The sequence below is a fragment of the Gallinula chloropus genome, assembly GCF_964237585.1.
Source record: "Gallinula chloropus genome assembly, chromosome: 10".
In the NCBI taxonomy this organism is placed as follows: domain Eukaryota; kingdom Metazoa; phylum Chordata; class Aves; order Gruiformes; family Rallidae; genus Gallinula; species Gallinula chloropus.
This window is the reverse complement of record NC_140095.1, coordinates 21842175-21864392: the sequence shown is the minus strand read 5'-3', so window position 1 is coordinate 21864392 and position 22218 is coordinate 21842175. Positions and strand designations below refer to the sequence as shown.

At 52.1% G+C, this 22218-nt stretch overlaps 1 protein-coding gene across 2 annotated transcripts; it reads right to left on the bottom strand.

The window, feature by feature from the left end:
- Positions 1-5261: 5261 nt before the first annotated feature.
- Positions 5262-22066, bottom strand: NDFIP1 (Nedd4 family interacting protein 1). 2 transcript variants are annotated; one of them, XM_084268743.1, is made up of 8 exons: positions 21893-22066; positions 12340-12427; positions 11053-11183; positions 10057-10144; positions 9774-9898; positions 8720-8786; positions 8032-8137; positions 5262-5424 (listed from the first exon to the last, which is right to left on the bottom strand). In XM_084268743.1, the coding sequence occupies exons 1-7, from the start codon at positions 21935-21937 to the stop codon at positions 8034-8036; spliced, it is 648 nt and encodes a 215-aa protein (XP_084124869.1). In that variant the 5' UTR covers positions 21938-22066; the 3' UTR covers positions 5262-5424; positions 8032-8033. The 2 variants fall into 2 exon arrangements, with proteins under 2 accessions (XP_084124869.1, XP_084124868.1); XM_084268742.1 differs by having other exon boundaries at positions 5262-5421.
- Between the last annotated feature and the right edge of the window lie 152 nt (positions 22067-22218).

Here is a 22218-nt window from a genome sequence, read left to right as displayed (position 1 = left end):
CTCTTCTTTCTGTTCCACCACCCCCCGCCCCAAGACCCCTTTAGAGGTCCAGATTAGGGCATAATTAGAAAAGCAATTAAAGTGGGGACCTGGCGAGGGCAGTGACCTTTGGCAGTGGCAGGAAGCGGCAGCGGTGGGTGGGCTGGGGGTGCAGCCCCGCTCGCTCTGCGCCCGATGCCCAACAGGCACCCGGGAGTTGTGCTCGGCTGTGAACGCTCCGTCTCCAGCCCCCATCACAGCTTCAGTGCCGCCCTCTGCTCCAGGAAAGCGGGTGAAACAGCCATGCTGAGCTGTGCCGAGCACCCACCCCATCCCTGTCCCACTGCTGTGTGCAACACGCCCTGTCCTCTCTCCATCCCTCGGCTGGGCAGCACCAGGTCCGACCCATCACAGGGTCTGCCTGGCCACCACTCGCCCCCAGCACGTGGCTGCTGAGCTGTTCCCATCTGCCCCAGGCAGGGACCAGCACCGTGCCCCTCTGCGCTTGGCCATCGGACGCGGCGCAGTGTGTGTCCCCACGCAGGGATGTCTGTGGCTGCCACGGGCCCTTATCGCCGCCGTGACCTTTGCTGGTCCCAGATTAGTGGCTGGAGCCAGTTGGATTTGTTTGATTTCTGTTGATGGTTATTAGGCAGAGGAAGTGCCAGAAGGGATTTTGACCTCGCGTTTAAACCTAGTCCAATTAGAGCTACTGAGCCTTTAATTACCACGCTCCAGACACTTCAGTTAAGGCAACAACAAAAACAAACACAAAATCTGGTTGAAAAATGGGATTTTCTTCTCATCAGCCCTTCAATCTGCTGCCTGCTTTGTGGGTGTGCTGCTGTGTGACTGTGGGCGTGGGGTGTCACAGCCCACACAGCCCCTGGTGCTGCAGGTGACAGCGCTCCGGGGTGATGCCCATGGGTGGGGAGCACGTTGCCCTCACCCCACCGCCCCACACACCGCCCACCACTGCCCGAAGGATGCTCCCAGGACCATCTCTGGGTGCCCAGATGGCTCCAGCCAGCAACCCCCCCAAGGTTATGGGTCAGGGACCCATTAAAGCTCCCAGGGTGGTGGTGGGTCTTTTGGAAACACAGATTTCTTACTCAGCATCACTTCTGTTGAGTAATTCAGCTTCCAAATAAAGCAGCACAGAGCACCCATGTGCTTTGCTCCCCTTGGCCCTGGGACACGGATGGTGTTTTCCTGGCCCCTGGGACTACAGCCCCTTTCGGCTCCCGGCCTGGCCCCTCTCTGGCACCCCAGGCAGAGATCCCAGCCCAGCCTGGCCCCTCTCTGGCACCCCAGACCCCAGGCAGAGATCCCAGCCTTTTGCTTTATTTCTGACATCCACTCCAGACGAGCTCAGCTGCTCAAAGTCGAGCAGGTAAACTGCAGGAACAACACACCCAGCTGATGCTCTGAGTGAGACTTGTGTTGGTTTGGAATTTAAAAATCAACCCAAACCGCACCAAAGAGTGTGTTGGTGTTTACACACAAGGGGCTTTGTACTGTGAGGAGACCAGCTCAGAGCTACTTGCAGGAGAAAACCCGTTGTCTGAGGTCCCTGTAACTCTCACCACAGTGTTTCCTCAGCCAAATGTGTGGTAAGGGTGACTGAGAACACAACCCTTTGGGCAACAGGGATACCTGAAATGCAAATACACACAACTTCACTGACCCACTGCTGAGGGACAGATGCTGAACTGATGTGAACTTACTAATCGGAGCAGCGAAGGGACTCGGGTGTTAGCAGGGTGAGCGTGGGGACCCTGCCAGCACTCACACTGTGAGTGTTTCTATGTGATGAGTAGTGAGCATCACCACTAAAAAGGGCTCGTAAACCCTCTGCGTCCGAGGAGGTTTTATAAGGTTCATTAATCCAGCTGCTCCCAGCTCTGGCTTATCACACGCATCCTGCAGCGTGTTTCTCTTCCCTCCCAGTTGAAGCTCTGCCCTCCTTTCAACACAGGGCAATGGAAGCAACAGCAGGTCCCAGGAAAACTTCCTTCACCGTGTAAAAAGGCAACAGCAGGTCCCACAGCCCCTCCAGACACGGTCTGGGCACACTGAGGCCCCACAGCCTTGTGCTGGCTGTGGCTGTGCTCTTGGCTGAATGATGTTCTCTGGCCCTTTCAGGTGCTTCAGGATCTCTGGGCTGTCTCCTCCACTGTCACACGTGTCTGGAGAGAGGAAAGCACACAAGGCCAGGGAAGAGGCGCTGGTAACCCAGGCTGTGAATCACTTCCACTAACAAGGGCACCGAAAATGAGTCAGTCCTCAGCTTTGTGTGGGCAAAGCAGAGGGCGATGGATGCACCGTGGATGCACCGTGGAGCTCTGCTCCTGGGCAAGGGCAGCAGAGCTGAGGGGGTTACAGAAACCATTAGCAACCCCAGCAATGGGAAATACCACTGTGTGTGGAGCAGAGCAAGAGGAGAGGAGGGAAAAGTCCCTTCCAGTAAGTGGGAGGTCTCCCATTGAGCTGTGGTGCTCCTCAGCTTAATCCCCTGTTTCCCATGGATGCCAGGGACAATTAGCACCGATCTTTCCACTGGAGCTGGGGGAAGAGCAGGGACAATGGGCAGATCCCACTCGCTTCCTACCTTCTCTGTGGGCAGATTTGATTTCCTCCAGCACGTGCTGTTCCTCCTTCATCTGACCCTTCTCCCCTCGGGCTGCTTTTCCTTCTTTGCATGGGAACTGGAAACAAGACCTCAAGATGCTCTTGCTGTAATACCTGGGGAAGTAACCTCAGAGCCACTTGCAAACGACTGCAAAGTGTTCAGAAAAAATCAGTTGTACAAACAACTCCGGAATTTGGACCAAAACCCCAGCAGCTCTGTCAGGCAGCCGGGATTTCCATGCAGGGCTGTTACTGAGGCCACATGGTTGAACCATTTTGAGCCTTGCCATGGAATAACCTGTGCCAGCAGCCAGGGCATCCCACCCACAGCTCCCCTTCCTCACACACGTCCACACCCATCTTCCTCAGAGAAGGTTGCAGAGGTGTCTGCTCACTCTGGTGCCCAGCACAAGGCTGGCTGCAGACCCTCTGCCAGGCTACAGGGAGTCCTAGAGAGCCTGATGCCCCCCACATAGAAATGGTTATTAAATTCGGAGTGATTTGCTACAGAATCCCTGGTCAGGTCTTGTTACCCCCTCTGAGGGCCGTGGCAGAGGTGCTGTGTCTGTGGGGTCGCTCCCACCCAGCACCTCAGTGGGATCATCATCATCACAGCCCGACCCCAGCACGGCTCCAACAGACGGTCCCAGTGCAGGAAATCCCGGGGTTATCCACGTGGAAGCGAATCTGAATCGGGGGTGAGGGGGGGCAGTGCTGGGGTGCTGAGACTTCAGAGATGCTGGAGCAAAAGGTGTGATGCAAACCCCCACCCCAAGCCAAGGAGAATCACGTTGCTGGGTCTCCTGCAGAGGCCACTGAGTGAGGCAGCACCTCCTAAACCATGCTGAAGTCACACGTGTCGGCTGTGGTGAGGGCTGAGCCAACACAGCCCTGTCCCCTCTGTGGAGGAGGATGCATGGAGCACCCTGGTTTCCACCTATCAGGGGGGTCTGAACCCTGTCTGAACCTGCTCAGAGGTTTATGATGCTGGAACAGGAACCCCTTGCTGATGGGATGTGGGCAGGACGGGCAAAGGTTTTCATTTGGTCACTGCAGCTCACCCCAGACCTGCTGGGTGATCTGCAGCCACCTGTGGCTGCGCTGTCACCAGCCCCAAATGCTTCTCTGAGCTGGGGGTCGGTGTCACCCGCCCACTGCCTGTGAGGAACCACCGGCAGTAGGTGCTGGCAGCTTCAGGCCAGGGAAGGAAGAGAAGCAGGAATGCCAAGTATTCCGGTTCCCTGAGTCTACAAGACCAAATAAGGCCCAGCTGCCACGGGAGCAACACCAGGCTCATCCACCAAGTTTGGGCAAATGCAACTCTGAGTTCCCCACACTACAGATTTTTGCCGTGTGGGACAGACTTCATGATTCCCTCTGCATCCACTTGATTCTTGTCCAAAAAGGAAGGAAGTCTCTGTCTAAGTCCTAAGCCCAGTTTAGTGAGGACTATACCCTGGAGAAGTTCAGCTGTGAACCAATCCCATGAGCAAACTGCTCTGGGAGGTGGGTAAGTTGGGAGATGTGAGGCCAGGAAAACCCCAGCACACCCCAAACCGTAGGGAATGGCTGTTCCCCACGCTGCCAGGCTGGCACTGGGGTCTGGCTCAGGGTTTGAACACCTGGTTAGGGAGAGGAAGGCAGACCCACTGGTGATGTGTCACAGCTCCTGTGGAAAGGCAGGGGACAAACAGGTGCTCTGCACTTGCAACCCGTTGGGAACGGCAGGGAAGCTGAAACGAAGCGTTCCACAGCAGCTCTTACTACAGAAGTGACATTTATTCATGTTCTGCTCTATTTACAGTGGGAACACAGCGAGAGCCCGAGGGGAGCGGCCGCGCGGCAGGACGCAGGGGAGGGCACGTCCCGCCCCATTCACACGCTCCGGAGGCTCGGCGAGCACAGGGAGTGAAGCAGAGAGCTACAGGAGGATGTGAGGAGCTGCCCCACAAGCCCCCAGCCCAAGGAAAGCAAAAGGCCTTTTGTTTCTGCAAGGGAAGTGTTTGTACAAAGTTGCAGGGTGACCTTTGATTTGTACACCAGCGTGTAAATCCCGACCTAGTCCAAAAAGTAGGCAGTAGGAAAGGGAAGTGTGCTACAACACTGAGGATACGGACGAGTAAAAACCCCTAACGCCGGTGCCACTGCCACGACGATGCTCTCTCCTGCTCACACCCCCAGAACCTGCCCTGCAGCCACCCACCTCTCTGGGCAGCCCCTGGGCAGCCGCGGGGTCTGAGCAGCAGCAGCATCACGAGGCGCTGGAGTCACAGCGGGGCTGGAGTCACAGCAGGGCTGGTGTCACAGCAGGGCTGGTGTCACAGCAGGGCTGGAGTCACCGCAGCTCTCCGAGCTGGCTCCTGGGGCAGGCAGCTGTCTGCGGGCTGTGAGGACAGAGCAGAGCCCAAACCCATCCCGGGAGGGAGGAGGGAGGAAACAAAGCAAGCCTGTCCCCTGCTGGCCCCGGGGCAGGGCTCATGCTACCCAAAGCACTACAGCAACTATGGATATAAGGCTTTATTAGCACGTCACAGACTCGACTGCAATAGCTTTTCCAAACATTAGCCACTAATGATTCGATGATTACAGAATTCTGCATTAATTATTAAAATTTTACACCTAGAAACAAATAGAAAGAAATGCTTCTCCTCTTTTCTTTTTAATTATTTCCAACAGTACTTTTATTTCTTTATTTTAAAGCAGGTGATTCTTTTTTCTTCTACTCCAGAGTCTTGATTCACTTCCTGCAGGTGTCCTGCTGCTTCTTGAGGGAGAATTCACTAACGCAGGAAGACATTAGCCAGAAAACATCTGCTGGAGAAGGATATTGAATATTGAAACTATAGTTAGACTGCTATTTTGGCCAGCAGAAGGATGTAGCTCACAAAGAGTGCAGGATGTCTACAGGCTTGTGAAGCATCTCAGCTCACAATGACGTGACTCTAGTGTGATGCTCAGGAGCTTCGTGTGTATGTTACGGGGCTGAAGGGTTTAAATTCCTTGGGGGAAACCAGACACTGAGTCAGGCAGCGCTGGTAGAAACACGTATGGGTGTGTGAAATCACAGGATCACAGAGCTGTAGGGGTTGGAAGGGAGCCCATGGGGTCCAACCCCCTGCCAAAGCAGCTCCCTAGGACAGGGCACACAGGGCGGTGTCCAGACGGGGCTGGGATCTCTCCAGAGAAGGAGACTCCACACCCCCTGGGCAGCCTGTCCCAGGGCTCCCTCACCCTCACTGGGGAAAAGTTCTTCCCCAGATTGGGGGGGAACTCCCTGTGCTCCAACTTGAGCCCATCGCCCCTTGTCCTGTCCCCAAACTGCCTCTGCACAGAGAGAACACCGTGTGTCCCACCCTTAGCTGCTGTGCTCAGCCAGGATGATTCTGAGTTTCACCTCTTTCCATCCAGCTGCCTGTTCTGGCTGTGCTGGACAGGGCTGTTCACACCCACATCCAGCCAGTGGAAACGCTGACACGTGTCCTGCCCATGGATGTGCCCTACCTCAGATAAAGCCCTTCACACACAGACTGAATACTAAACACCAACCTGTCAATTAGACTCATTTTCACCAGCTATTATTACCTGATCTGCACTAATTATTCCACTCTTCTTCCCCTCCTAATTTCCTAGAGGTTCTCCCTGCTCTAACATGACACCAGTCGCTCTCTGTGCCCTTTTCATCAGTGGAAATCCAATCTTAAAAACAACCAGAGAGGGAACATCGAAGTCTTTTGTGGTTTCCCTGCTTGTAATTTAGGATTAAAGATTTATTTTCAGGGGAAGTGTCAAAGCTGGAATATTCAGAACTTATTCTAGGTGTTTATCTCCAGATACCTGTAAGAGCTACAGCGTTTTGAAAGGGCTGAAATGACAAAAAAATAAACAAATAAAGAAAGAAAATACTGAAGAAACCCACACCTCCATCCTCACAAGCAAGGAGCCACAAAAGGTCTCAAACATCATAGAATCCCACAGGCAGGGACACCAACCTCCAGGCCTGGAGCTACACAAGGTTGCCCAGGGCCCCAGCCAACCTGGCCTTGAAAAATCCCAATTTCAAACACAGGAAAAGCCTGTGCCACAAGAAACTGCACAGATCCTTTGGCAAATGAAAAGCTCCACTGCAGGAAAGAAGCAGAATTAAAATAATGTTCAGTGAGAACAAAGGACAGATGATGAAGGTGATGGCTACACACACTCTGTGACCATAAAGGAGGGGGAAATAAACCCTGGGGTGACTCAGCAGGAATCCCAGAGGATATTACAGATCCTGGAGGGGCTCACAAACTGTAACTTCATTAAACAGAACCAAAACACTTCAACAAAGTGACTGAACTATTTTTACCCAATATCACCAGTGGAAAAGGAGCTGGGAAGCACTGGACAATGGCTGGTTTGTGCAGCCTGTGCTCACTGCAGAGGAGAAGTGAAGTGGAGTCTGGTGCAATCTGCAGTTTCCAATAAAAGGAGAGCACGCTTGGAAAAAATCAAGCCTCAGGTTTGAAACCTGCCCAGTTAAATGAGCCCTCAGTTTAAAGCTGGGGCTTCCTGGGTTTCTCTGTACCACTGTCCCAGCTGCACTCATCTCTAGCCTGTCTTGGGGAAAACCAGCTGTTTCTAAAGGGAGCATCGTGTTGCAGAGCCACAGAATGAATCCCAGACTGGTCTGGGTTGGAAGGGACCCCAAGGATCACAGAGTTCCAACCCCCTGCCATCTGGGAAGCAGCCTGTTACAGGATTTCCTTCCCCTGCAAGGCCATTATCTGCCTGAGCAGGAAATGGGCCAGAAGGGTTCAACTACTTAAGCCTCCTTCTTCAGAGTCCCATTAAGAAGGGTTCAGCCTCCAAGGGAAGGGCTTGTAGGCATTCAGATGTTTGGAGAGATGGCCAGGCAGGCAGGACAGTGTGCTGGAGTACCTGGGACTGGCTTTCACAGAGCAGAGGTGTGCAAAGTTTAATTCCTGGAGGAACGTGGCAGGAAATTCCAACAGAGAGTGAAATTCAGGCAGATTGTTCTCTCTGGGACATAAGCCAAAGACATCAGCACCATCTTCTACTGACACTTTGTGACCTTTGCTCATGTTTGGGACATCCCACGTGTTTCAGGCACGTGGTTTGTTCTGACACTTGCCAAGCACAGGGCAGTACCAAAGGGCAGTGACTTCGTTCTCAGGACTCAATCATGGATATTCATTAGATTCCAATTCCTCAAGGCAAAAACTCAGGAAGAAATGACAAATATTCTTCTGCTCCCCAAGTCAGTGGAGACTGTAGAACAGGAGCTGTGTATGGGATGCCAAAACACAACTGTTTCCTGCTGCTTTGTGTTCCAAAAGCATTCAAGCACAGAAAAGTCTCACTTAAGAGGCACTAAATAGTTAAAACCAAAACAGAACAAATTTGGGGAAGCAGAATGCTTACCTTTAGTAAATAAAGAGAACTCTGGTTCTGGGGAGAGTGGAAAAAGTATCTGGCATCTTCCTAACCTTTGCATAATTAATAAATCCTCTGAGAAACAGCAGAAAACCTAGAGGGAAGAAACAGTTCTCCAGTTAACACAAGTGCTGCTTCTCCAAAGAGGGAGCTGTTCAACTCACCCTGGCTTGTGTGGAGTCACTGGGATGCACAGCAGCAGCTTAAATGCAAGGTTATTGTATTTTTAATTAATCTTTATTTTTATTGAATTTTTTATTTTTAATTAATCTTTCTGTTTCAGGCAATCTGAAAGGAAACTTGCCTTAGGCAATCCCAATGCTGTTGACTCCAAATAAGATGAGACACTTCCAGAGGAGGAAAAAGAAAAGACAAAAGAAAGAAAAGTGCCACCCACTCTTCCACTTAAAATAAAAATACAGATTCAACATCAGCTGCTTGGAAGACAAGCACTGTTCTTCTCTGCTCCTTCTGGATGATCAACAGGATGCTGCCACCAAGGAATGACAACAGGGACAGTGTTTATGCCCACCTTTAGAAGGTACATGGCATCCAGGAAGAGGAGGGGTACTAAGGGGGTCCCAGTTTGACATCTGTGCACACATATTTTAGCAGCCAGTGAAGCTGTGCTCACAGAGGCCCTACCTGCACTTCAGGGATGCATTCAGACACTCACCGAGTACAAGGAAGACCCACCAAAGCCAGTACTGGCCATCAAAGTAACCAGGGAAATAGGTGGAGAACTGAAAAAGGAGGAAAAAACAAAAATATGAGTTAGAGCACATGGCAGTTCCGGTACCCAAATGTCACCAAGCTCAGCAGTAACACAATCAAGCCCACTGCATACAGGAGACCTCAGAGAACACCACGTTTCCTCAGCTGCACAGGCTGCAGGGAACAAGCCACTGCCACAAACTTAAGGAAAACCTTAAGTGACACCCCAAACACTAACACCTTCTACTTCTGCTTACACACAGCTAATGAGATTTTTTGCCTGAAATTCAGACTTTGGCCTGGGGTGTCTGCAGGCCCTTTCCAGACACCCTCTTTTCACAGGCTTTCTGGTGTTTCAGATACCTGATATCTTCTCACTGTCCCTCCAGAACACACTTTGACTTTCCCACACACCCCCCCAATCCTTCCAGCATCAACACATCTCTTTTGGTGGTGGTGTTCTCCAGAAAGGTTTCTCTTTCTCCCCCTCCAAGTTTTACAAATACTACACCAGCCTTCCTTGCTGCTACAGGCAGAGCTCTGCACCCAGACTCTCACACTACCAGCCACCCCCGTCCTCTCCCTGTGCGATGTGGTGGAGGGGAGCACAGTGGATGTTCCAGCAGCCTGGATGTGTCCAGAGTTTACAGGGAACTAAAGGAAAAGCGGGTTTCCTCTGCTCCCTCCTGCTTGTGCCGCAGGCGTGTCGCACCAGAGGGCACCAGTGGGCTTCTCCCATCCGTGGGATGAAGCAGTGGCTGCCTCTTCCTCCAGAGAAAAGCAAACCTCACACCTCCTGATTTCTGTGCCCCTGCTTCCCTCTCCTCATCAGCCACCCCACATTTGAGAGAATTTTTCCCCAGAGGAGCAGCACAGGCACATCACACCAGGTAGAACCAGCACGATGTTGTTTAAAAAAGCTTCATTTATAACCAACTACAGCGTGAGAGAGATAAACAAGCCAGGGAAAAGGAGCACCAGGGGCTACATACGTGTTTTTTCACTCCACAACTTACCCTGACAATAAGGATCCACTTAATAAGAGACAGACCAAAGCCAGAAATGGCCCCGTATCGTCCCGCGGCCGAAGTAGTCAGGCAGAAAGACAGGAAGAATCCAATCCAGTTGAAGAGGAATGCCACTGAGAGCAGGAGAAAAGCAGCAGGTCAAGCTCTCTTCGTGTTCCAAGTGAAGTAAAAAACCTTTGCACACAGGTCTTTTCCTGGTGCTACATAAAGATAAGTGTGAACACAACCCCAGCTCTCCTGGGTCAGTGCCTGGGGAAGAGGAGGTACTTACTGAAGAATGTCAGCATGAAGATGCCATCGTTTCCTATCCTCAGCTGGTCGGTGTCATCAAAGTCATCCCGTGTCACAAAGTCCTCATCCTGCAAACCCAAGGGAGACAAGACAGGGGGGGATTTCAGTCAGTCCAGTCCCAGTTCTGTGTGTGGCTCTTGGTGAGCAAAGCAGCAAGGTGTACAGCCCTCAAAAAGCAGAGTGCAATGGCAGGGTACACAATGCTTTGCTTACAGTTAAGGAAAGCCCTTTGTCTGGGGGATCCTAAAGCTCAAAAGGTTACAAATGCAAGCAGGAAAAATCCCTGCTTCTCACCCTGAGAGGATGCAGAGCATGGAATATTAAATCACTGGTTGTATTTTTGATTTTTGAAAGAAAGCCCAGATCCAGCACGATGTTCTTCTCGCTGGAAACAACTCCCCTACTCACAAAAACACCCCAAAACTCCTCATCTCAGCAAGGAATTTGGGTTCTGTGGAGGAGTACAATAAGGAGTGGACATCTAATGTTAACAGAGGTGGGGGAAGAGGCTGGAAAACAGATAATGTTAGGAGAAACAAAAGAAATAAAAAATGAGGAAGCAGTTATTCTGACAGAATGGTTTGAGCATCCTTTCACCAGCTACACTGACCCCTGGAAACATCAACCAAGCAAGCAGCAGGACTATCAAGGGTAGATGTGCTAACTGGCTGAACAATTCATCCTCCATCTTTTTGAAAAAAATCCAGCAACAGTGCACACACAGAGTATGGTGCTTCTGTCAGCTGGCCAAAGTGATGTGGAGAGCACACGCTGGCGTTACTGAGATGCCTGACATCATCATCACAGCTGCCCAGAGGAAAGCTACAAAACCCCAACAAAATCAGCCACTGAACCCCTGGGAGCGTGTGCCATCGCCATGCAGGAGAGCTTGAAGCAAACCAGTCAGTAATTGACTCTTGATCAGCAGGAGTTCAAGCAGAAACAGGACGGATGTGCAGCCAGCCAAGCTCCTCACCCTTCCAGGAACCAGAGGAATCGTGGCTTCAGCCTTGGTTCTCTCCGCCTCATCGTAGCTCGGCAGCGTCGTGGCCACGTTGTAAGATGGAGGCTTAGGGAAGCCTGACTCATCCTTGTAGTCAAAATAAGCTGGGGAATAAAAAAAAAGGAATACAGAAGGTAAGTCATCAGTTCCTTAAGAACACTGTGTTGGGAATGAGAAGCATCTCAGGTGACTTCAAAGACCCCATTATCCCAGACTGCTGAAGCCTCCCCTCCTGCCCCCTCCCCTCCCTTCATCATCCCAGAAGGCAAAAATCCACAGGAACAGAAGGAAAAAGCCTTATCTACCATAAAGCAGTATGCAGAGTGCTGCTTCAACAGGCCTGGCTGGGTTTATTTTTAAAACAATCCATGCTGTGACTCTCCTGGCTTCAATAAACAGCAGCAGTTGTATTTCCAAATTCAAGTGGTTCGAGTGAGCCAGAGAAGGATCACTGCAGGCCTTCAGCCCCCAGTGACCAATCTGTCCAAAGAGAGACTCCCAATTGTTCTCTGAGGGTGAGGAGAGGGATTGGAACAGAAATCAGACAGAGCATTTCTGAGCCCCAGTCGCTGAGGCACAGCAAGGCCCCAGAACTGATGGGTCAGTGTGCCAAGGCAGCACACACCATGGGCAGCTTGAGAAACAGGAGATTCCAACTCCTGCCCCAAGCTGGATGGGAGACTGACAGTTTGTCACATTTGATTCACACTCTTATTTGAACAACTGACTGCAAGAGTTCTGGAGGGAAAAATATGAGATTTACCCAAGCCAAAAGGCTCCAACACACAACCAAGACAAAGCAAGCTGTACTGCTAAAAGCTATTAGCAACAGGACAGTCTGATAAATCACAAGTATAATCCCTATGACCAAGTCCTTAGTTATTGACAGCTGCAGGAAGAGTGGATTCTTTAGTCCCTTTTTAAGTAACAAGCCCTTTTTGGAAGGAGCACAGCATCTTCCAAACGCCAAATAATGAGGGGGGAACCACAAATCCTCATAGCACTTTGATTTTAACTGTCTTCAATCTATTAAGAACACTGTGAAATGTAACTGCAACACCACTTGATGGGATGACATCAGATGAACGGAGCCAAAATGCATCTCCTAAACCACAAGTAACAATAGTCTCCCTGGATCAATTCTGATCCTCTGCAGCCTTAGCAGGGATGCTGCAACACCATCAGTCAATAAGGAGAACACTTAAGAAGGTAAGAAAGAGCAAGAGAGCAAATCTAGCTGTTGCTTTCAGTTAAATTTACCTGTGTTCTCAGCTGAAATGCTGCTGTAAGGCGGAGGGGCATCGCTCACCACTGGCGCAGTCTCACCTGGCTCCTCTTCATTCTGCAGCTGAACAGACCCAAACATGAGAGGTGTTAAGGGGGCTTCTCAACTCCTGTGAAATTCATAGAATCATAGAATCACAGGCTGGTCTGGGTTGGAAGGGACCCCAAGGGTCACAGAGCTCCAACCCCCTGCCACAGGCAGGGCCACCAACCTCCAGGCCTGGAGCTACACAAGGTTGCCCAGGGCCCCATCCAACCTGGCCTTGAACACCCCCAGGGATGGGGCACCCACCCCCTCTCTGGGCAGCCCCTTCCAGCCCCTCACCACTCTCTCTCTGAGAGAAATCCCCCCTGTAGTTTTAATTGCACCTGGCAGATTCTTCAGGCAGACAACTGCTCCGTGGCATCAGGGGGCAGTCAAGCAGCTGCTCGGCTCCACTCCCAATCACTCCCACTCGCAGTGATCAACAGCCCACCACAGCTCCAACGTGCTTTTTAACGGCATCCTCACACACCCAACTTCAACAAAGCCCAGCAGGTATCTCTTCAGCACCTCTCCATTGCCCTGGCACCCCCTCAGACCCCCCAGCCCACACTGCTTAGGAGCTGCAGTGTCATGTTTTACTCGAGGAAATAACCATGAGCCACCCAGCTAAAGACCCCGGAGCTGCCCGAGGCTTTTTCCACGGACACATTACATAATGACACATGTACTTATGGATCCTGCCCTTTCCCTTCACCCTGTCTCACTGCATGACTGAGGAGAGGGTTTATTCTTCCCACAGAGGCTGTATAAATAACCACACTGAATGAGGGGGGTCGCTTGCAGGAGGCAGGTTCACAGACACAGGCTTTGATCAGAGATGCTGACGGTACCAACCCAGAAGGGTTGAAAGCAAAACACATCAGAAAGGAGTTTACCCATCAGCTGCCATCTCAGGTTCTTCTCCTTCCCATTTCTCCACATCTCACTGACAAAGCTGCTGAGGTTTCATGCAGAAAGACAACTCCTTGCTAAAAAGCACCGTGGGTCTGAGTCTGAACAGAGAGGCAACACTCTCCCTCCTTTTAATCACCATGGAACAGCAGCAACCCTGCAGCTTCTTCCTTAACATCCCGAGCTGTCCCTCCTGCACACCCACCCCCTTGAAGCCATCCCTAATATTGTGTTAGATTTTGGTTCTGGAGAGAAGTGTTGCCACTCAAACGCTGCCCAAGCACTTAGCACAGGGGTGGGGATATTCCTTATTTTACCTGTATGTCTTAGCAGGAAGAAAAAACCAACCCCAAACCAAACCAATCAGCTCACACTTGTAAATGAAGAGCTTGTGTTATAAAGAACTGTTCTGTGTCTTGGGCTTTTCTTGCCTTTGCTGCCTCAGATCACACCACATCCACGTCCTCTTGAAAGCCCAAACTTGTTCAGATGTTTTAAGGGCAATTCATGGGATGTTTGCATCCAAATCCCATGGTCACATCTGACCTGTGAGACAGGTGAGTCCTGCCAGCTTGCCAAGAGAAGTGTGGATTGTTTCACTTTCTCTGCTGTTAACTGGAGAGCCGCCCACCTCCATCCCCTCCACGGCCACCAGTGTACATGGGATGAGCAACCAGTCAGCTGCTCCTTGCATGGCAGCCAGGCACTGTGTCCCCACCGGCTTCCCACCTGCTCAGCGAGGATGCTGCTGGCACAGTCGGTGTGCCACAGGTCCCTACACCAGTCATGGCACAATGGTTTTAAACACACCTGCTGTTAAAGGCACCTGGCTTGGGTGACAGGTGAGGACATGAGGGCAGGTCCAAGGGGTTGGCCCAGAGGGGCAAGGGGAAAGGACCACCACCAGGACACCCAGGAAGCATTCAGCAGCACTGTCACCATCGAGCTGTACTGAAACAACAGCCCCTCACAGAAACGGGGCTCTGTTTCACCAAATGAGGATCATCTTGCTGCTCTCACAGCGAGCCCCCATCCTCCCCCTGTTAACACTGTCTAAACAGGAAAGGTAGGAAAAAAGAGGGAGCTGGTCAGCTCCAAACCTTCCGGGTAAGAGCTGTCCCTTGTGGCACAGAGGCAAACTGCCTCCTTCAGGAATGAGGATTTAATCGAGTGCCCGATGAACGTTTAACCTCCTGGCCCAGACGCCAGTGCTGACAGCAGCACTGGAGCCCATCCCTCACTGCGCCCCAGGAGCAAGGCCATGGGGTAGCAGGGCAGAGGTGGCAGGTACCTGCCTCTGCAGCTTTAATTAGCCTCAGGGTGCCAAGCAATTAACAGGAGAAGCTGCAGCGGCTCCTACAATGGCAACACATCTTTTCAAACCAGCTAACTCAGCACGAGCCCTCACCAAGAAACAAGCCCGCCTTATTTCACAGACCCTGTGGAGTTTAGTCATTAGAAGAAAATGCTAACTAACTTAGGAAGTAATTGCCTGTTAAAATAAGCTTAAAAATTGTTAAAAAAGAGAGAGCACTGCTGTGGAAACTGAAGGGCAGCCTACACACAGCACGAGAGGAGCAAGCTCAGGGGGAATCCAGTAAAATCCAGAGTCAAACTAGTTGATTCAGTTTCTTCCACTGCTTTATATCTATGAATTCTCAGAAAAAGCTCCACCACGGGTGGAGTCTTTCCATGGAAATTCAGTATTTCTTCCCCTTTTCTCTTCTGCCTATGCAGGGTGCAGTCTGTCAGCTGGGGAGAAAAGGCTCTGACACCCTGAGACCCTCCCTGGATACCACACACCCTACATTACCTGCTCTCCCAACAAGGTGGGGGGCAGAAATGAACCCCTGATGTTCCTAAGAGGACACATCCAACCCAAAAGTGCAACCTCCAAGGAGGGGAAGGGAAAGCACTGGGCATGACAACACTGTGAGAGGTGAAACAAAAGAGGACACAGAGAGTTGGATGCAATATGAATTCCTACCACTGGAACTCTTGCCATGTTCTTCCTTCAACAGCAGAAATACATAGATATATTCTTACAAGGGCATCCTGTGGGAGAAAGCAAGGTGAACACACTGCTAGCCACACACCTGCGACTCAGGTACCGACAGGAAAAGCTGGGTTGCTCTTTACAGCGGAGCCAGGGGCTGTAGGAGGTGCACAGTTACACTGAACAGACTTCTCCTCTAAGGGACGAGGTACACAAATGCCTTCCAGCCTTCTTAGTGATTCCAGGCATCTACAATTCACCTAAGTGCTTATTAGCAAAGCAGGAGGCTTCATGTGACAGGAAGCCTGAGTCATCAGGCCTGGCTGGGCCCAGCACCACTGTGCGGTCCAGCTGCCCTGCGCAGCAGCGCCAGGGACAGCGTGAGGAAGGGTGGGACACGGCAGGAGGAAGGCTGCGCTCCAGGGGGTTGCAGGGAATTCCCCTCTGGGACACTGCTGAGGGTCTTCAGCACCTGGAGAACCCAATTAAAGCCACGTTTGTCTTACCTCTGCTTTGCTGAGGCTGGGAGGTATTCTTTCTATGTGTGGCATTAAAACCCAGGCCACTCTTCACAGTGCTGCCTGCAGGTATTAACCCTAAACTCTGCTGTCGGTTTTTTTCCCCCACCAGACTGCTAAACCAACAGAAAGTCGCCTGGCAGAACAGACTGAGGCCCAGGGACGTTTATCTTCCAAAAAACACCACGAGAAACTCAGCCCCAAGCAAGACATCACCTCTGCCTGCCACTTCCCCCTGCCTGAGCCACATCACGTGGAAGTACAGGCCAGTGGCACAGGGCTTACAAAATGCTCTGAAAGATTTCCACATCGACTCTGAATAAGCACTTCCACTGAATATATTTGCTAATTCTTCCAAATGTTCTCAACTTAGCATAGGTTTGCATCTTTTTTTAACTTCCCCTTGCCCCAAGTCCTTAGGCCACACACAAATATTCCTTATCCTAACTCAGGATTACTCAGCAAGACATCACCAGTGATACATTAACTCAGCCCTGTATCACGACTGTGCACTGAGGTTCAGTTCCTATTGTATGCTCTGGCACACGAGACAGAACTGCCCAGAAATCCCACAGGAGCCCTGAACTGAAGACAGCCCTCATCACATCTCGGGTTTGCTGTTGCTGTGCTTTGTGGGAGCTCTCCTTACTTCTCTCCTTCACATTTCTGGCTTTTCAGAAGCAAACAAAAGTTTCCAATAAAGCAGAAGAGTATAATTTTTATTGCCTTGTGCTTCACTTTAAACATACCCAGGCCTGAAATCCTGACTCCTGCCCTACGCAGAGTATCAACTTATTCATCAGCAGGAATAATGATAAGCTATTAAGCAAGTCAACCCACGTGCACCAGCCCTCTCCTTGATGAGCAAATAACTGTTTTCTCCCGTAGGCACTTCCAGCTCATTTCACTGGAGGCCTGAAGAGTGTGTCTGCCCCCAGTACCTGCTCTCTGGCAGGGCACGGAGCGAGCTGTGCAGCTCTGAGGTGACACACTTGGCAGTCACGCTGTCTCAGCACACCCTGCCCGGCTCGTCCCTGCTCCGGGGGATGCTCGGTGCTCCTGCCCCAGCCCTGTGCTGGGGAACGGGTTCTCCCCAGGGCCCCGAGCACAGCCCAGCTCCAGGGAGCGACCTCCCGAGGTCTCTGCTGACCTGAGCTACCCCTTCAGTGTAGTAACAGACTGGAAACCATTCCTCCACTCTCCTCCTCCAAAAAACACCGTTTCTTTCCCCAGCCAGACCAGCTCCCTGCCTGCAGCAAGCACACAGTGGGATGCACGGAGCAAGGGCTGTGCAGGAGCATCCACCCAACAGGCACATTTGCAACAACCCTCCCAGCTACCGAGTTACAACCACAAACCAAACCAGCTTTATGTCCATCAAAACACAACCCCTGCTCACAGGGATACTGCTCGTCACTGACTCGCTGCAGCTAATGGCCTGGCAAGAGGGGAACACACCTGACACTGACCTGATTCAAGTGGGGAGTTATACTGGTCTAGCTAGACTGTAAACAAGCACTTGGCCCTGCAGACTGTCCTCAGGTCTGAGTGTTCCAGGCCTGAATGCAGAAGAGACAGGTTATCAATATGGTGGTCGGCACTTTATATATAAAAATATATATAATTTATAAAAAACAGAATAGTTATGTATAAACATATAAAATATTAACCTATATTGATAATTTTAATATATTTCCAAAGCTGTAATTAAATTTCAAATACTTAACAAAGCATGAGGCCTGACTGTGACATTTAGGATCACGTTAACATTCCTTCTGGGCATTAAGACATGACAGAAAGAATTCCAGATCTTGCAAGATCTTTACCACACTTTTTAAATTGTCCTATGAGGAACGTGAAGTATCTCCAATGACAGGAGACTCTCACAGAGCTGCCATGTATCAGATTTGGGTATTTCACAAGGAGAGGCAGAAGCAGAACGAATGCATACCTCTTACATCAAGTACTTCTTACTACTCACAGCAATGAAGGATCACACACAAACCTCCTGCTACCTGCTCTCAGTCTGGCTCCTTTGAAACCCTGATGCCAGCCCCAGCTGAGCAGCACCACGGCTGTGAGCCACTTCCCAGCGCGAAGGGACCATCCCTAGACCTGCTTCCCATACCTGGTGAGAGTCTGAATTGTCCTGTCCCAAGCCACCAAAGCAGCCTCAGGAAGAGCCAAACACAACCCTGATACCTGAGATAATTTATATTTTTAAAGTTTGCATGTGAGGCTATTTCCTGCTGTTACCCAAGATACATACGTGTCGATCCTGGACCACTACTGCTCCACTGCCTTTCCCAAGTCCTTTGAGTTTTAGAGATGGAACGTGGTTTAACTCTATAGGGGATTCCAAAAGCCTTGGAAACTCACCTGACAGGTGAGAACACCACAGGGAGATGTCAGCCACCCAAACCCGGGCTGGGGCAGCTTCAGACACAAAGCCTGGCCCCACCAGCTGCAGCAAAACCTGGCAGTGCTTGTGCAAGAGACCTGACTCTGCACCCCAGCTTTGTTTACAATATTTGCTGGGTTTGTGTCAATACCTCCCTCCCAGCCTACTTCTCTGAATACAAAAAACACACTTAAAAAGACAGTGAAAACCACCTACCTTGGCAATGTCCTCACCGTTCCTATCAGCTGCCTGTATCTCTGGCAAGCTCATCTCCTGCACACTGCCAGTACCTCACCAAGGAAACCAACAGCCACTGGCATCACTAATTCTAACTGCTGGCATTAAAAAAATATGGCATATTCTCCTCTCTTAGCATCAATCTGCGTGCCCATTTCAGCTGAAAAATTAAACACAAGCTTAAGGTAAGCACAAGGTGGCAACTGATGGCCCCTATTTCACTCCAGCCTTCCCAGATATTAAGTAAGGGCTGTGGTCCTTCATGGATTCAAGCCACATTCCCATCACATCTTCAGCAATACATTTCTTCTCCAGACCAAACAAGAGGAAAACATCTTTCTTCCTTATGCTTCCCATAGACACCTCCCCTTAAGGAATGATTCATGATCCATGTAAGCCTTCCACAACGGGAGCAGGAAGCAGTATCACTTAGAAAGGACCGTGTCTTCAGTACGTAACACACCCACCATTCTCCAGGTGGGTTTACACTACTCATACACCCCACAAAGATTTTCAAATGCCTCAAGTAAAAAGCATGCCTTGGTTAACTTACAGTGTAAATAAACCTGTTAAAACCCTGGGAATTTCATCTAAGGATGAAACAGTTCTGCCTCCTATCTCACAATCCAGGAGGGAACTTAAATGCCTTTGAGCCACCAAATCCTAACAGCATCCCTGTATAACTTACCCAATGGCTGGTCTAAAGGAGAACAGCCTCCCAGTGCCCCGTTTTGGGACACAGCACTGCCCAGAGTAAGGGCACCAGGCGTGCCACAGCCTTCCTCCCCCCAGACTTCTCCATTCCCACCTCCAACAAACACAGCCCCAGCACGGCGCCGGCAAGGGAAGAGGAACCAAACCCAGGGGGCTGCCCCAGTCCCACATGCTGTTCAGCCTGCAGGAAGGGGCTGGGGGGAGCTGAGATCCTTTCTCTGGGCTGCTAGCTTTATTCTTCATCAAGCTGCACTTCCCTGGTGTGTCAGAGCAGACTGCCACAGCATCCACAGGCGTCATCGCCGGCTATTTTCTATCAGATTATCTAATGCCTGAACAAAGCACACGGGCTAGAAAGTTAGCTTTAGAAAATAAACCATATGCCACTGCACATCCCTTTAACACCACACCTATCAGTGAACAGACACAGCAGCAAAGGAGGCTGGGGGGGTGCACGGCCCAGCACAGCCCCCACCTGCAGGCAGCACAGCCGAGGAACGGGGTGGAAGAAGAAACACTCAGGTTTCACACTGTGTTACCAACTCCTCTTGTCCTTCCATCACCCCCATTAACCACAACCCTGAAAATACACACACTCTGGGAATCCTACAAGTATTTTACAGGTTAACTAGTGCTCACCCCTCAGCAGCGCTGCTCCTACACACAGGCTGAGACCACGGCCAGCTTGCACACTGTAACACATTTAGCTGTAGAGGAACCGCTCTGCTGCATCAAGCTCCACTACACCCCTCAGAAATCGACTTGTAAAATTCTTATTTCTCCTCTACTGCCTCATAATCCAGTAATTTAAAGGATTAAATGAGCTACTTCTCAATTTCCACAGGTCACCTCCGCTTGCTGGCTCCTGTATTCAGCTCTGGCCCTTATGGTTACCAACTCCCTGCAAGCCTTTCTTCCTCAGCACGTGGTACATTCGTTAACTGTACATTCATAGGCACAGTATGGAAAAAAACCTGACACATTCAGTGCTAAAGAGCCTCTCCCACCCTCTCATCTCCTCTTCATCCGAACACCAACTCTGCATCTTCAGTTCCACAGCTTGCAGGGTTTCTGGAGCAACACGAGCGCCGAGAGCCAGCTCAGCAGTAACACACTTTACAACAGCACAAATACCAGGGTTCTGGCAGAGGGCGAGGAGACAAAAAGCCATTTCTGAGCAGCTACACAACAGTAGATATATTTATACACGAGTTTCTGATTCTGTGCCCCAGCTACACCAAGTCTCTTCATGCAGGCTCCATTATCTGTTTGTCTTTAGCAACATAAATCCTTCGGGGCGAGCCTGGCTCCCTAATCTCTGCGGTACCACGCGGAGTTATGCTCTACAGCAGCACCAGTGTCTGCTACTCATCTGCTGGATGTGTTAGCAGGAGCTGGCGAAACGACAGCTTTACACATTCCTCTTTCAGGAGGCCAGGACTGTGCTCAGCAGCCAGGTGCAGAGCCACTGAAGAGCACCTCAATAGTGTCCTTCAGCACGTTTTGTCACCTCTCTCCACGGGTTCAGGGCGATGGGGACTGCAGGTAGGTCCCTTGGCAACAGACATTTGTTGTGGCCAACACCGAGGGCAGGACTCTGATGGGAAAGGCGATTAGTGAGGAGAACTGCTTATCTCTGCCTACTGTTTCCGAGAACAACACTAAAGAGATTTGTCTTCATAAGTGAACACATCTGTTTTGCAGAGAATGAAACAAAAACAAACCCCCAAAACAAGCCTAAGTTTTACTTAACTTTTACCTTCCTAGTATGTCAGAGCCAGACATCTCCAGCTGTCACGACGAGACTAATATCCTGTCCCGGTGGGGAGGTGCATTTCATTTCCTGAAGAGAAAGCTACCCACGCTGGAGATGCTACCAAGGCAGAGCCATAACACAGGGATTCCTTGTAAGAGCCCTGGCTAAGCAGGAGGGCATTGGGTGCTGTCTCCAGGGATTTCTCCCCCTCGCTGTAAGTAATGGAGCCTCAGGTCTGTGGGTCAGGAGCACAGGCCAGCTGGAGCCTGCCACTGAGCGACCCCCAACCCTCCTGACAAAACCCCTGCCCACCTTCAGGGGTAGGGTGGGGGGAGCAACCCCAAAGCTGTGAGAGTGGTCTCTGCCCCGCGGGGATCCGAGGAGAGCACACGCAGGACATAAAATCATCGCGAACTCGCAGACAAAGCCGAACACGGTCGCTGCCCCGTGCGCTGGACCCGAGAGGCGACAGGGCGTCTCCGCAGCATCGCAGGGGGCCAGCGAGGCCAGCGAGGGACACGACCGGCGGGGACAAGGTCGCTCCCCCGGCCCCTCCGCCGCGCTCTGCGCCGAGGCCGGCAGCGGGCAGACACCCGGGGCCGGCGGGGAGCCGCTCCGCAGCCCGCGGCCGCCGGCGGGGCCCACCGCGCCTCGGCGGGCAGACGAGGCCTCCAACCCCGGCGTCGCTGCCGCCAGAGGCCGCGGGCCCGGTCACCGCCCCGCTCTCCCTCTTCCCCGCAGGCCCGGCCCAGGCCCAGGCCCGCCCGCCGCCCTGGGCGACGCCGGGCCTCGGGCCAGGACAGAGCCACCGCCCGCTTCCCCGGGACCTGGGGCACGGCCGCGGGGGAAGGCGGCGGCGCCCCGGGCCCCACGGAGCGGGGGCGACGGGTCCCCGCCCAGCCTCCGGCTTCGTCCTCCCCGGCGCGGCCTAGAGCGCCGCGGCGCTCTCGTACCCGCCGCCCCCCCTCACCTGCTGGTACCGGCCGCTGCTGGGCTCGGCGGCCGCGGCCGCCATGGCGCTCGGCGGGGCGAAGGGCGAGCGGACGCTGGAGCTGGGGGGGGGGAGACCTGGGCTCGGCGGCGGCTCTGCCCGGCCGCCTCCCGACGGGCGCTGCGGAGGCGGAGGCGGCGGCAGCCGGGTCGCTCCTCGCTGCGGGCTCCGCTCCCGCCCTCCGCCCGTCACGCTCGGTCGCACCCGCCTCCCGCTCCGCCCGCCCGCGGGGACGGGCCAGGGCCCGCGTCCTGCCGCCGGCCAGAGCCGCCCCGGGGCGGAGAGCAGCGCTCGGCGGTGGGGGG

Bases quoted from the DNA above. Each gene is read 5' to 3' on its own strand.
- NDFIP1 (XM_084268743.1), bottom strand. From the start codon at position 21,937: ATGGCGGCCGCGGCCGCCGAGCCCAGCAGCGGCCGGTACCAGCAG. The intron at 9,899-10,056 runs GTAAGTACCTCC...TCCTGCTCTCAG, and splicing joins CTTCATGCTGACATTCTTCA to TGGCATTCCTCTTCAACTGG. The intron at 8,787-9,773 runs GTAAGTTGTGGA...CTCCTTTTTCAG, and splicing joins AGTGGATCCTTATTGTCAGG to TTCTCCACCTATTTCCCTGG.